The 16,351-nt window shown below is 35.1% G+C and overlaps 1 protein-coding gene across 1 annotated transcript in view; it reads right to left on the bottom strand.

The window, feature by feature from the left end:
• The window catches only part of ADGB (androglobin), a gene marked incomplete at both ends in the record, with an annotated part of 126,416 nt that overhangs the window by 25,529 nt on the left and 84,536 nt on the right, over window positions 1-16,351 (bottom strand). Inside the window, 4 exons of the mRNA XM_082305584.1 lie at window positions 5,454-5,638; window positions 7,243-7,430; window positions 13,260-13,413; window positions 13,615-13,749. Coding sequence (XP_082161710.1) covers window positions 5,454-5,638; window positions 7,243-7,430; window positions 13,260-13,413; window positions 13,615-13,749 — 662 coding nt within the window. The remainder of the gene's footprint in view (window positions 1-5,453; window positions 5,639-7,242; window positions 7,431-13,259; window positions 13,414-13,614; window positions 13,750-16,351) is intronic.

The following is a 16,351-nucleotide window of genomic DNA, read 5'->3' as shown; positions in this document are numbered from 1 at the left end:
GTGCACCTGTGGAAGGAGGGGAGAGGGGCACTGGCCACAGTTCTGGCAACTCCTACCCTTACAAAAGTCTCTTATGTCAACCTGACACAAAGATCATAGCTGACTAAAGTTTAAAAAAAGCCAATCTTGAAAAGAGCTATAGAACTATTTGTGGTCTATCATTTATAAAGTTACATCATTGTCTCCTAAGGAAGGAATTAATGTGGAAAAATTGTGAAACCAGGAATGTGCTAAAGAAGGGCTGTAACAGAAGTATTGATCCAGAAAACATAAACTTGTGTTCATTTCTAATGACACTGATATCTATGATATTATCTTACCTGAATGTCAACAGAGAAAGGAAAGAGAATTCTAGAAGGCAATATCTCAAAGAGAATTCACTAAGGGCAAAAATAACACTTCTGGGGAAGCAGTTTCACCTGTGTTACGCTAACATCAACTGGACCATCAAATGGGAAAGAGACATCTTTTTGACTTCACTGAGGACAGAAGGCTTTACTCTTCCAAAGGCTTATTGCAGAAGCAAAGGATGGTACTGTATCATTGCAACACTTCAAAATAAAAATGTACAGAGTTTCATGTGTGTTGACAAAACATCCACAGAAGTTCACAGGAGTTGACAGGATTATTAGACCAGATTCAACAAATTTTACAGGTGGTGTGTCAGTGTATAAATGCCAAATAAAAGGTTAAGTGTGCCACTAGAAACTCAAAGAGAGCCAGGAAATATTGTTTCTTATGAAAGTCAAATGTCATGGAACACTTGCTGTCTCATCTTTCCTCTGCATAAGGCAGTGCTTCCTTTTTTCTGAGAAAATCAGTAGAAGTCAGGAAATGAAAACAAGACCTTGCAAAGATGCTTTCTTCAGGATGTCTCAAACTCCTGATCGCACGCTATGTGTTGCTCTTCTGCATGACATTTAGAATCTTTAGCACCAGAGATATCCCTGTTGCTGTCTCTGTGGTAAGAAGGCCAGTGAGAGAGACTTGAAGGAAGAAAATACTTGGTTTCTTCGAACCCATTTTTTAGAGTCGTGCAGCTCTGTGGGTGTTGTTTTATAAAATATATGCCTAAGGAAGCCTGTTTCTGTGGAATAGTTTCTCACTCAAATAGAGCCTGCTGAGTTTTCCAGGTATCAGTTAGCTTCCCATTCTGTGAAGGTGAGAGGACACATAACTCATAGCGGTTAGATTATCAAGTCTTTCATCAGAAGGAAGAAAAATCATGATGTTTTCACTCAACAGAACTGCATTTGGATGAAAAAGAAACATTATCCAGACACAAGAGCCTTGCCTGTTCTTTTATATCTGTGTGAAAACTGCTGCAAAGAAACAATTTGGATTCCAAACATAAGAATAACTCTATGTACAGATATTTTCCAATTGGGTAACTTGCCTTTAGGGTAACATTTGTAATATTTGCATGAAAGTTTCTAGTCAGGAAGGATATTCAATGCCTGCCTGACACTGTTATCAAGGGGCAGTGCAAATAATTTACAAAAAGGTAGCTTTAAAGCAGTGAGGCCAACTAAATGTATTCCTTCCTGTAGTCAACAGAGAGGTGAGCTCCTCTCCAGGAGGTCTGATTTCTGGGCTTTAGGAGCTGTGCACTGCCATCTGAAGGAGCCTACCTCTACCTATCAAGGTAGGTGGGTTTCAAGGGAGGTTATATTCTTTAGGCTATAATTAGCTTTCATGAATGCCTCACTGTTCTCCTCTCTCTCCTAAACCTGAAGAGCATAAGTATTGAAGAATTCTGTAATGGTTTGCCCAGAGGATGATCCTGCCATGAAGATAACTCAGCTCAGAATGGTGGAATCCTCCATAAGACTCATTTCCAGCCCTTGCTGGAAAGATGACTTGGAAAACTTCCCAAAAATTCATACACAACCAAAATAATAGTTCTAGCAATGGTCACCAGGTGGTGCTGTAACACCAAATTTCTTTTCTTACTGCATACATAAATATTCAATCTTGGTTTTCCTAAGCAAAGCTCCGCCTAGAAGGAACTCATACCTACCTTGGTTCCAGATTCAAACAAATATCTGAATGAGATTTTGATACTTTGAGACTGGATTGTATCAGACTGCTACTATGGAAAATAAAAGGATTATGAGCATTCACTTGACCATCTGTGCTACAGAACTGCTGTGCTTGTTTCAACAAAACAAGTTGTGCTTGCAACATGTCAATATGCAACTCCTTTATTGGCAAGCGAGTGTTCAAGGTCCAAGACATCTGCTACATCTCAGAAGAGGTAAATATATTCAAAATCAATTGACTGAATGTAGATTTTGAGCTATAAAAGACATTTATAAAACAGCTGTGACTGGAGATGAATTAACAGATTGTGGGTGGGAAAGGGGGATAATGTTTTATTGCTCATGCTTGCACAATAATTTCACTTAAGAATACCTCTGTCAACACAGCAATCAATTCTATGAGAGGCAGAACATGTGCAATACTGAATAGGTCTCAAATGCGAGGATTGTGTCTTGCTTAACTAACAAGTTTGGTGGTGATGGTATACCAGTGGTTTCTGATTATTCCTATTCTGCGAAAACACACTTTTTTAGGGAACAACTTGACACTCACAGTATGAATCTTATACTGAATGTCAATTGTGCAAATCCCCACCTGAACTTGGCATCAGTGTTTACAGAGGTTCCTATATTGTTATTGTACAGACCATAATTTCCTAAAACTTTTGACAACAGCAAAGAAACATGCTTTTACAATGCCATAATTGCACCTACAGACACTCAGCAGGTTGGGTAATATGGTACTGTCATATTGGTTATACTGAGTACATTTCATAATCTTTTCATTTGGTTTGGATGCTCTGAAAGATCTGGAACACACAAAATGTCGTCTTTGTGATATACAGGCTGCATATAGATAGGAAAAGAACTTCAACATTAAGGCCACTTGGTCTAGTATTGTAAAAATAATAGTAATTGTAAAAAAAACCCAAACAGTGACAGCTTCACAGTTGTACCTTCTAAATGACAGCTCTCTATACACTCACACACACTTAAATGGCATCAGAATATTCATTTCATCTTCAAATATGGTCTAAAATCATAATACTTTTTTTACAGTCAGTTTTCCAGGTCTAGAAACTCTTTTAAATTCCCTTTGAAATAAAGTATCTTTCATCACCAGTTTTTCCAGTTAGCATTCACTGGCTCCACTGCTGAATAGGAACCTGATATGACAAACCTTCCTATTTTCAATCAGGCTAATATAACATATTTCATTGAGTGATTCACAATGGATCAAAATAATCTTAAATTAGCAGAAATTATTTGTATCACAGCACATAAGAGATAAAAGCCTAATGTATGTGTCTGATTTCTGAGGATATTTTGAAAAGTTCTTCTCACCTATGTCCCCTGCTAGTCTGGCAACGACAAAATGTCCCTCTTAGTTATTCTGCCCCATCCTCTCCCTTCCAGCATCTGTTGAAACCCATTTCTCTTCTCTTTCACCTGATTGTGCCTTTTAACTTATTTCAGTCTTCAGACTATGATCTTTGCCAACAAGCCAGTTCCCTGAAAGATTCTTCTTCATTTTACTGAGGGTAACTTGGCAATTTATTTCAAGTATTTGTGATGCTTATTCTAATCTGAGCTATTTTATAGCTTTCCTGCTTCTATTTCCACCAGTCTACTATTAAGTTTACTAATACATTCCCACATTCCAAAAACAGTAACCAAAAATAGCTACTGATTATCTTGGCAACTCAGTCACAGAATCATGACAGCTTCTCCATGACTTCCTTTAAAACCACAACATTGTAAAATGATGAATTACACTTTAAGAGCATGGTCTCCATAGTATTTAATTTTACATTTCTGGTAATAACAAGGTGCAGTTGAGATAGAAATCAAAATGTTTCATAAACATGATTAAATTAGTTATTTTTCCCACACAGCATTGGAAATTTAGATAAAACATTTTTCTAAAGGATCATGTTAGAAAACTACGCAGTTGAAAATAGTGGAGATGAGCACATGAAATATGATTCTATTTTGGGGCTTTAGTGAAGCAATAATCCAGTATTTGTACAATTTGTCTTTGCCTCAGGTTCTGAATATGCTCAAACAGGCAGAAATGGATTGATTTACAGAAGATTCATTGTTTTAAAGTCTTCATAAAAGGACTGAAGAGTTTATAGTCTTACAACATTGATGTATAGTGGTGTCCATGGAGAGTACAGTAGCTGACTTGTTTGCTTATAAACAGCTGCTTTATTTAAACAAACTTGTAATGTTTATGAAGAATATAAATTTTCAAAATGAAACCTATAGATCTAATGAAAAATTCAAAATAGTATACAATCTTATGAATGAAATGGAAATAGCTTGATTAAGAAGTTTAACTCCTTTACCTCCTTCTGCTAAAAGGAGTGATCCTTAGGATGGTGCATTTAAACCACAAGGCTCAGTGTAATCTGTGAATTATCTACCATGACCCATGGTCTGGGAATCAGTTCCTAACAGCCAAAATTTTTTTTAACTTTAAAATTAAACAAATAATGGCAAGATCTTGAAAATAAAACATATTTCAATTCTAAAGGCAAGCATATGCATATGCATAACTCTACTCAGTTACTGTGGTGGGTTGACCTCAGCTGGACACCAGGTGCCCACCAAGATGCTCTACCACTCCCCTCCTCAGCAGGACAGGGGGGGAGAAGATGGAAAAAAACTTGTGGGTCAAGGCATGAAGGCAGTTTAATAAAGAAGAAGCAAAGGTTGCATGCAGAAGCAAAGGAAAACAAAAGATATATTCTCTACTTCCCATCAGCAGGCGAAGTCCAGCCACTCCCGAGGAAGTAGGGCTTCTGTACACATAGTGATTGCTCCGGAAGACAAACGTCAGATTAACGAATGCCCCCCCCTCCTACTACTTTCTCTTAGCTTTCATTGCTGAGCAGACTTCATATGGTATGGAACATCCCTTTGGTCAGTTTGGGTCAGTGGTCTTGGCTGTGTCCCCTCCCAAGATCTTGGCCACCCTCAGCCTACTGGGTGAGGGGGGGAATGTTGGAGAGACAGCCTTGATGCTGTGCGAGCAGTAGCCAAATTACTAGTGTGTTATCAACACCTTTCTAGCTACCAATACAGAGCACAGCACTATGAGGGCTGCGATGGGGAAAATTAACTTCATCTCAGCCAGACCCAATACAGTTACAAAACAAGACTAACAGGCAGAGGAAGAAAATAAGGCTGGACACCTTATTTTAGTCAATCCTTTCGGTACCTTTCCTCATTGCTGAGTAACAAGGACTCCTGTCCATTGCTCAAAAATATAGCTGATTTCACTTAATCATAAAGCAATTATGGAAATCATGGAAAAAGCAGGAAAAAAATATCTTCTGTGATTATCTAAAGTTACTGTATATCCCTCAGTGAATAAAATTATCAAATACAGGATACAATACTTACAGTGGGAACTCAAAAGTGTTTCATTACTCAAGAAATTAAAAGCAGGGATGACTGCATGGCCACTTCCAGTGACACTCACAATTTCTTCCTCATTATCTAGGACTTGTAGTTTAATGAATACATCTGATTTAGAGGTTTGTACCTGCACTGTAGCAATATGTGATGCTGTGACTTTTACTGAATACCTAAAGAGGAAGAAAAAAAATTATAGTAATATAACCAACTATACCAGATCATTCTTCTTCTGCAAGTACCTAAACCTTGTGCAGACCTGGAAGCAAACACTTAAAATTGAGTTTGTAGTCAATTGTTTTCCTGCAATCTGATGGGCTAAGCTTCCTGTAATGAAGTTCAGTGCAGTCAATCCATGATCAAAGCAAGTGCTGCTGCAAAAAAAGGTGTAGTCTTGCCATTTCTTTTTTTCACTGCCTTAGCAAATGTTCAGATACACATTTGCATTTCTGCTGTGCTAGTATTTGTTGAAAAACATGGTTAGGCAGATGAGGGAATGGTTTCAATCAAAAAGTAACCGAGCAGAAGAAAAAAAAGAAAGATTTGCTTTCAAAAGGGTAGAGCTATCTCATTTGATAGCAGCTGCTACTCTGGTCAACTGAAAAGACTGTGGAATTAAAAGACTGTAGAACTAGAGTCTTAGGATAAAATTTAAATAATATTTTTGTTGAGACTCATAACTTCATATATTACTTGCTTTTTGTTCATAAATTCAAACTGTTAGACTAATCTCAGCAATCAAGTAAACACCACCACCACCACCACCCTGAATTCAGCACATTTGGAGTCAAAATTATACAAGTATTTTAAAATAGATTTTTTTAAAGATTTTCGACATTAGAGGGGAAAAAAAAAAAAACTCATCAAAGAAGAGACAGTTTACAGAATTCGATTGCAATTGTTATATTTCAATTACATGTTTTCTTCATTTATATTGAACCTGATTCTTCTTGTTGAATAGACCTCTATCGCAAGAATAATACATTGATTTGAAATATTGATACAAATTGTCGGGAATCAAGGCAAAATGTTGTAGAATTAACCTTCAAAATATATACATGTGATCAGCTCTAAGCACGGGGCCTGTTTTAGTGCAGTGTGTAGTCCTTTGTGTAAAAACTTAAGCATAATAATTTGGTCAGGGTCACTTTTGAACTGAAATTCAGCTAGAATAAACTGATTTTAATAAACTTTAATAAATTTTAAAAATATTAATACAAATTAAATCATCGTATTTTTATTAAATGTTGTCCTAAAAGAATCTGCATGCTAAAACAAAATGTATATTTTTTCTTCCAAAACTGCAAGATGGAAATTGGTCTGATATATCAGAAAATAAATTGTTGCATTTCTGGATTTTATTTAAAACTTTATCTGAATAGCTGAAAAAATATACCAAACTTTATGTCTTCTCCTCACCTGCAAAATCTCGATTTTAATACATATTTAATCCCCAAAAGTACTATGGAATTTCAGTAATCGACTTATGCATAAGATTTCAAGATTGAGCCTACAGAAATGCAAAATACTGTTATTAGGATTTTAAAGTTACAGTCTGTGTACTTCATACCTGTTCTTCATTAAGTGGCAGTTATTTTCAGAAAATAACACTTTCATAAATGAAATGTTAAATTTGCTATTTAACATTGACAGTCCATAAAATTCAGATATTTGCTTTAATACTTTCCAGTTCTAAGAAAGAGGAAAGAACATACTTTTGTATCAGGGATGGTCCATATAAAAAGCAGAATTTAATCATTCTTCTCTCAATATTTACCTGAACATTACATGCCTGTCATTGGGTATGTAATATTCTCTAATTTCTTTAGTAGAATAGACATTATTTACAGCCTCACGGGAGAGGAATGGGAGTGGAATATGAGAACCGATAAGCCGGAGCCTCCATCTTCCAGCTGCCACAGGAAGGTCACCAGTACGTGCTTCAGCCATAAATGTGTATCCTTTCTGAAAGGAGAAAAGTCATTTTTACTTGGAAATAACACTACTCAAAATGCACTCTATGACAACATACAACACACTTTTTGTACATGTTACACTTATTAATACAGTAAAATGTTCTTCATAAGCAAGACTCTCTTAGTTCTATTACAGCCTAACTTCTGAAGCATCTCTTATTACAGGAATTTGTATTTGGCAAAAAGTTACATAGCAAGTCAAATCCAATCATCTCATCTAACTTCAAAGCTGGCCTTACTTTTAGGGGCAGGTACAATCACACTCCTGAGGTCACTTTCTAACCAAATAATTTGATGACTCTAAGTTGTTTAATAAAGTCTAATTTAACAAATATTAATGAGTTCTTACTCTTTTATTTAAGCATGTGCAGTACTCTATTCTGAAAAGTCTTCTTATAATATGACTAAAGTTCAGTAAAACATACTTATTCAATGTATTTTCTTGCTTTGTACATCATACTACCACGCAAACAGCTCCCAGTTAAAACACATCTATACATCTCTGGGTTCTGTAATATTATAATTCTTTTTCTTGTAAAACCAATAGTATCAATCAAAGTCGTCTCATTTTGTACAAAATATTTTTTCTCTCTTGATATCTTACCAAAACTATATGTGGTGGTGGTGGTGATAGTAGTAGATATAACGAAGAAAGAGTTATAGACCACATAAGCCAAGAACCTTCACTCCAAGCTCTGAGACAACCACATTAAACCTATACTCTACTATTGCTGGGAAACATCTGGCCTGTATGCCAGATGTAAGAAAGATATGTATTGTAAAGTGTTGATGTATTTGAAAACTGCACAACAATTTTGAGATTATAGATGCTTTTAACTCCAAAGGTGACCACAGCTGTAGATAAGGAAACTAATATCTTGGCAATTCACACACAAGGCATGTAGCAAAAGCTAGCAGTCCTCACACATATGAAAGCAAAATTAGATAAAGATAAAACATAAACATGAAAATAACTGCATTCACTGATAAACCAGAGATTTTAAAATGTCTCTTCATGATGTACACAGTGTGAAAGAATGTGTGAATGCAATTTTCTGCATGGAAATTCAGAGATCAGATTCATTCTGTCTTCAAATCTGAGATTAAATTAATATTGCCCCTATTTGTAATAATGCCATTGTAACTACAGCATTAAATGTCAGGATATTAATCTTATTTTTATGAAGATGTTAATTTAAGAAAAAATATTTCTAGTATTAGAAAAATAAAAAAAAATAAAAAATGCAGCACACAATTAATAATCCTGATGCAGATTTATCTGCTCTTTATGAATCCTGAGAAGAGGAATATGAGAAACCAGAACATAATTTAAAATGTTTCAAAATATGATTTTATTTTGTATTTGAAAAAAGAAGGCAATATGAATGTGATTACTTGAAAGGCAGGGACAGGAAAAAGGGATATAATGAGTGCAATTGGCAGTCTTCTGCTAAATTTCAGTTAAAAGAAATCAGTATTTACCAGTAAAAAAGCTTTGTTGAAAAATTCTTATAATAAATAGGGTTGTGATTTCAGGAGAATCCAATAATACAGAGTTGTGACTTCAGGACTACTGAATATTTAGAATGAAAGTAAAAGAAATGATTCACGATTCCAATTTGTGCAATTGTAACTGTAGGGCACTTTACACCCTTTAATCACTACAAAGTATTAGCAACCATTCAAAGCTGTGATTCAGGAGAACTCACTTATTTAAATATCTATTTAAACATATAGTTAAAGTCCCCCCTGTTCTTAACAAGTACACTTGGAAACTGAGAGGGATTTAGCCAGCTATTCAAGTGCTTTCTGATAGTATGGCGTGCATGAGAAAAACACTTTCTGTTGTATGCTTATTTATAAAGATAAGGTTGTACAATCTTAATGTTCACTACAAATATGCAGAAAATTTAGACTTAAGATTAAAAAATTGTTTGAGTGAGCACTTTCTGAATACTATAAGCAATTAGAAAGCACAATAACTGAATTTTGCAGCTGGTAGGAAGACAGAGTAATCATCAGTCACTACTGAGAAATAAGCAAATAGATCTAGACAGTCCCATCAGATTTATGTCTCTTTCTTAAAAACCTTTGAGAGGTTTCATTACCTACTTAGATATCTTGTTACAATTCGCTATCTCTAGAATCAGAAAGGGTTGTTTTCTAATATACCACCTAAACTAACTTTCTGGTAAAGTAAGAAGATTTCCTTATGTCCTTCTATAACTAGTCAAGACAAATAACTGGTGAGTGTCCTTGCTCAAATAGACTTCTATTTTCTAGACTAAATAAGTTGTTAGTGATGATTTCTTAAACTGTTATCTTCATTGGTCAGCTGAAGCTTGAGGAATGTTTATCTCTACCATTTTCTACAATCTGTTCAAAAGACTTGTGAATAATAAGAAGAACAGAATTAAAAAAAACAAAACAAAACAAAACAAAAAACAACTGTGTCCAGCAGTAGAAAAAATAACCATGTAAAAAGAAAACTTAATGCAAAAAAAAAATCCAAATAATGCAAAGCAAGTAGCTAGTTTCTATCTAGACTGTAATGTGTGCAGAAAGATGACAGACATTATTACTAGTGTGCAGATTTTATCCTTACTGTCAATCATTCTGAAATGAACTTTAATGTGTTCCAGGAGTGTCTCTGCAGCAGAATAACAATACCTGTTGATAGGATTTCTTTTTAGCTCTATTGTAAATTGCTGATTCATAGTTTTGAAGCAGAACAACTAACTGGTAGGTTTATTTGGGGGGAAAAAAAAAAAAGGGGACTTTTTTTCTGTAATAATATTGACATTTAGGAATTCAGCCCTACTGTATAATTTCTTGCTTGATGCATTACATCATTGACTACTATTTACAAAATACTGTTAAAAAGAAAGGCAACAGTCAGATTAAAATAATACCACTGTATTCTGTGTTTCATAATAATTGCATAATATCTTGTCAAAACATCAACAGAGCTTTCAATAGCTTTTGCAGGTCCACTGAAACATTAACAAACCATTTACAAAGAAAACAACCTAAATTGTACAGTATAAGGTTATATTCTTACTGAGAAACTCAGTAGCAGTGATTAAGAAATGTAATAAGAACAAGTAGAAAAATGCAGCATACCTGCACAATGCTCTTAAACCAAAATCACTCTTTACTGATATTAAACACATTTAATATTATAAAATATAAGTCAGTCATGAATTTAGAGAATAATAACAAAAATGTCTGCTTTAAGTGGGGACTTCTTCAAGGAGGGACAGGAATAAAATAAAAAGGGCCATTTTCATTAGTTAATGACAGAATCACTGAGGCTATTGCACTGTACCCATGAAAAAAGAAATTATTATGGAACGTACCAGGTGGGATAGTGCACAGCAAAACAAGCATTTCCAATATTAAAACCACTGTACTGCACAAAGTGTCAATAAGATCTTATTTGGAATATTGTGTACAATTTTGGACATCATTATTCAAGAAAGATATGTTAAATGGGAGGAGGTCTGAGAAAGAGTTAGTAAAATCAGGGAAATGGAAAACCTGCCTTACAGGACAGAACTAGACAGTTGCATCCTGCTAAGCAGGACAAATGCTGAGCTAAGATCTGAAATCTGAAGTTGTGATTGTTCTTTCCACAACCCGTCACTTTCCTAAAAAGCAGTAAGTAGTGTCCACCACTGAGATTTCTTTTTGCATCCCGCTACTTGCCACTGTCAAATTCCAAACTGAATTTTCCTGTCTGGTGGAATCTACACCCGATCTCTGAGGATCCCAAATTAGTTTTGAGAGCTTGAAGAGCTTGTCTGCAACCCTTCTTTCTTAAGCATATTCCTCCAGAAGTAGCAGTCCTTACCTGTCACACTCAGCTAATATTCACTATAAGCACTAGATAAGGCAAGTTCATTCTAGTGAAAAAAAAAGTATGATGAAATTGGAAGTAAAGTTACAAAAGAAAGACAAGAAAGCTACTCCTAGTGCTAGACTATCAGTTCCTTGTTATTGAGAGATGAGACTGAGAAGGCTAAAATGTAAACCTGTCTTCATGAAAAGGTCAGCTGTGAACATGTGGCTAGAATAGTTAATATTAGGGGTAATATTAAAGAGGTAAGAGGCAGGCCAGAATAGGTAAAGAATTAGTAAATGATTATATAGACAAATTAAGGTTTTAGATTAGTTAGGTCTGATGAACTTCTGAACTATCTAAAAGTTAAATAACAGGTTAAAACAATCACAAAACTTTTAAATTATGTTTGATAACTGATGGAGTACAGGTAAGGTACTAGAAGACTATAGAACTGCAACATTGCATTTTTTTTACATGGACAAAGGTGTCTAGAAAATTATCAGTCAGTGTAACTCCAATGGCTGAAAACATCATGAAATAACTAATAAAATGAACTCCTTGCAACCCCCTCAACATAGCAAAAAGACTGCAAAAACCAAGTCCTGTCAAATCAATCAAGCTTCCTTCTATAGGGAAGCACACTATGGGAACGAAGGAGACAGCTGACACTGTCTCTTTGATCATTCTAAGGAAATTCTAAGCCTAAAGAAATTTTGTCATGAAGAAACTAGCGTGGCTGTTGGACAATCACAGCCAGAAAGCACATATTCATTGCTCCTTTTGGAAGAGCAGGATGCAATCAGTGAGATTTCAAAGACCTAGCCTGAACCTGATTCCATTCAGTATTTTTATTAGTAATGTGGATGGTGGAATGGAGTACATATATGCTTAATTAGCCAATACCACAAACTAAGAAGGATTGTAACTTTAGACGAAGAGAAAAGAAGAATTCAAGATTATTTTAAACTAGAGAAACGGTCTGAAAAAATAGCATTAAAATTAGTAGTGCAATACACTATATTTTGTCAAGAACAATAAACTACAGGATTCAGTTTTTCAGGAAAGCACCTAGGGTTACAGAAGTACATGAGTTAACAATGGTGTTGCAAAATAGGGCAAGCATCACAGTTGGATACATAAGCAGAAGTAAAGCCCAGAAGACATGTAAACTAATGGTTCCTTACTCATCATTTGTATGGCCACAAGTTAATCCTTGGTGCAAAGTTTACTGTGCTCAGTGTTGTGCATGATAAACAAGAAAAAAACAACAGCAATTGGAAAGAGTCCAGAGGAGTGAGTAATCAAGACTGTAGAAGATGTAACTTGCAAAAAAGACTGAGCAAACTGTCTTCTTTAGCCTAAAGGTAAAAAGGCAGGAGGAGGGGAAGCTGTGATCTTTATTTAACAATATGGTTATTTTTTTAGAAGCAATTTACACTAATGCTTCTGAGGTAACATACAGGCTTTGAGGGGGAGCATATCTAAAGCTGTATTTGGCATCAATGCTGCAATTATCAGTAGTGCCTGAAGATGCATGTTAATTTAATTATTGTAAGCATGACTTAAAAAAGGCTACTCAAACCTCATTCTTACTTTGGCCCCTGACTCTTGAAGGTTGTTCTGTCAGATGGACAGCAACAGCAGCAACCATATTGCCATTGAGTAGCACAGCACAGAGAAGTGGGATGACCTTAAGGGCCTTTTCCAACCTTTTCCAACCTTAACGAGTCTATGATTCTAGGATATTCCTCCATTTAGCGGTAGTAAAAAATAGGAAAGAAAATTAAGGCTATTCCTGCACTGTAAAAGGTTTAGCACAGAAGCAGATCAGTGATAGTCTCTGTTCAAACTTGCAAATAAATAAGGGCGCACTTCTAAGTAGAACATTATGACATAGCTGAAAATGTCCACAGAATTTGGGCAATTGTTGTTATTTTAAAAATTATACTTTTCACAGCAACTCTTGGCATTTACCTTATTTTTGGGATAAACACGAGGTGCCACTTTGAAAAAGACATGTGGCATTTCCTCCAGTGTGTCATTATCAACAACATGAAGTCTACAGGAAGGGATAGTGGTATACACCTTTGGTACTATAAGCATGTCTTCTGGCATAAGAAATATTTCTCTAAAAAAAAAAAAAAATCAAATTATATTAAAATTATTTGTGCAAATAAAATGATTTGTGTAACATGAAGTAAAAGTATATATTAGAATTTAAGGAAAGTACACTTATGTAAAATCATGTTTTTAAAGCAGGTTAGTGAAAAACCACAGTGTATCAATACTACTTCCCCATAAGAGTTATATAGCGCTGTATGAAACTCACCTAAAAACCACAAACCACGCATTTGGTGGCTGATCGGCATAGGTTACAGCATAGTCAGCAAAAGAGATCTTACACCATTCATCTTCATAACAAGGAAACTTTTCAATTGACTTACAGTTTCTTTTAAACATTTCTCTGGAAAGCAGAAAATAAGATAAATACTTAAATCTAATCAGGGGGGTACACATATCTTGACTTTTAAAAACAATTAAAACAATGATATAAAATGTGTTGCTAATGTTTCTCTAGTAGCTCTTCACTCTCAAAAAATAATAAATCATGTAGGAATCAGCTCTTTTAGAGCTAATGGCCCATAATAGCCAAAACTTACATACAAATATTTCTATCAGTCTATCCATGCATACAACTGCTTCCAATAACCCAAAATGTTACGGCTTCTACAAAACTTTACTTTTTTTTTTTTTAATAAATAAATATCAGTTAGCATAACTTACATTTCTTTATATTAAGCTGTCATCTTAAAGCTGTGGCATCATTAGGAGAATAAAAAACCCTTTATTTCCTTTTAAAACTTTTTTGAACAAGAAAGGAATAAAAGCAAAACTAAATAAATTTAAAATGGGATGAAAGATATTCCTTTCACACAGGAAGGAACCCAAGACTGTAAATTCAGAAGTTACTTGTAAGGCAAATAAGCTTGCAGGTGTTATGAAGTTCTCTGAAATTAGAGCTAACCTCACTGGCACCTAACTGACACCATGAATTTTTATTTATCATATGCAGTATCAAAAAGTTTTGCTCCTCTGGACAAAGCAATGTGAAGACCAGCACACAAAACTCACTGTAATGTGACCAGGTTGTCGGGTGAAAGGCAGAAGAAAGATAACTGGCTTAACTCCATCTTTTGGCTCCTTCCAGTGATTTTTTTCTGGAGATTATGAGTGAAAATATGCCTACATAGAGGTGAAGGAAAGGATATCTTCTCCCTGCCACTCCCTCTGTCTTGGGTTATTCTTTGACTACCTACTTTCTGCAGTAAGTAAACAATATATCTTTTTTGCTATCTTTTAATTGCTCTAATTCAGCATTTGGTTTATATGGTTTATGTAAAGGGAATAGTCTAAAGAAACCTCACAACATCCATTTTCGGTGATAGCTGTCTTCTTTTATGTGTCAAATATGAATGTGTTCAAGTTGTTCAACTGCAAAAGTTCTATCCACAAAATTTGGACAACACTACTTTGATGTTCTGCTATTCCTATATAGTAATTGGAATTACAGAAACAACCTCCACATTCATGTTTTTAGCAATGATAATAGCTGACCTTGACATTTAATTAAGGTGAGTCACAAGAGTGGATGCAAATATTGCCGGAAGTAATTTAAAGCAGAACAGTTTGAAACCGTAGTCCATGAAGCTTTGCAAAGGTTCCTTCCACCACTGATAAACAGCGCACAAACAGACAGAAAAAGCCCCTCAGAAACCTCAAATTTTTAATTCATTGAAAATTATAGTAGGGACAAACATAGATGAGCTTACACAGGATGTATAATGAGAAACAGGTGGAAACCCCAGCACAAACTGAGAGGCTTTAGGGCATTTTAAACTGGTGTTTGTGTTGTAAAATGGTACTGGTTCTGGTATCCAGTAAGTCTGGGTTTAGAAAATGGGAAAACTTTTACCCTAATACTGAACTTCCAAAATTCCTGCATGTTACTTTACTGGCCAAGGTGCTAGCTTGTTATATTAAATGCAAGTCTGTCAGCTGTTAAAAAAAATGAAACAAAATCACATTAGCATGATTTTAACACTCAAATGTATCCCCTGGCACAACGTCTAAGAATCAATCCCATAAGTTTTATAAGTCTGAAGGTAGACTAAAACCTGCATCTGATCTTTGCTGATTTAGAGATGCTGCAAATCTAAAACTGAGGTCTAATATTTGGAACAAAGCTGTGGTTGCAAAGTCCGGATCCCATCAACATACAAAGGTTTTACAGGATTAGAAACACTAAAAAGTGAAATAAAATTATACCCCATATGAGTGTTCCTCAAATTGCTGGCTATAAGGAGCGAAGATTTATACCCACAGCCAGTAATCATTGCCAGTTCTCACTCCTCACCCCTGGCAGAACTGATCTACTGCTAGATCAGTTGTGTGAACACTTGCAGAGAGATTTTTGAAGGACTTAATGAAAATATGTGATCCCTAAAGAGTGTCATGCTTGCAAATACTTAAGGAACACTGTTAAAATTAGAGTAGCTATCTTTGCAAAAGCTGTAATTAAATACCGGGGAACGCAGTTACCTAGAAATACATTTACTTTCCTTCAAGCAAGTGCTACAAACAAATCCTCTGATGATATAAACTGTGGTACAATTAAATAGTATAGCTATCTCCTTTCTAGTGTCAATCAGGATTCCTTAACAGATAGTATGAATCAAAATGCTTCTTTAAATCAACTGGTTAGCTGCTTAACTAAGTAATCCGTATCAGCTTTATTCTTATGAAACAGCCTACAGGATATTAAAAAATTAAATACAGAAGAAAGGTAATATTCTAGCTCAAGCTGTAGGAAAAAACCTGTAACACACAAACCTAAAAATAAGATCTGTTATAGTTTTACTCATGTAGGGTACACAGAATAAAGCATAGCATATCTTCACTAAAACCATCTCATCCCTTCCAACAGAGTTTTGTAATTTTAAAACTAGTAATGCTCTTACCATATTTATTTTGTGAACGAGCAATTTATGACAATTCTATGGTACTGT

Source organism: Platalea leucorodia (genome assembly GCF_965183815.1).
Source record: "Platalea leucorodia genome assembly, chromosome: 3".
Taxonomy (NCBI): Eukaryota; Metazoa; Chordata; class Aves; order Pelecaniformes; family Threskiornithidae; genus Platalea; species Platalea leucorodia.
The sequence above is the reverse complement of the archived record's forward strand: the minus strand, read 5'-3'. Positions and strand labels throughout refer to the sequence as shown.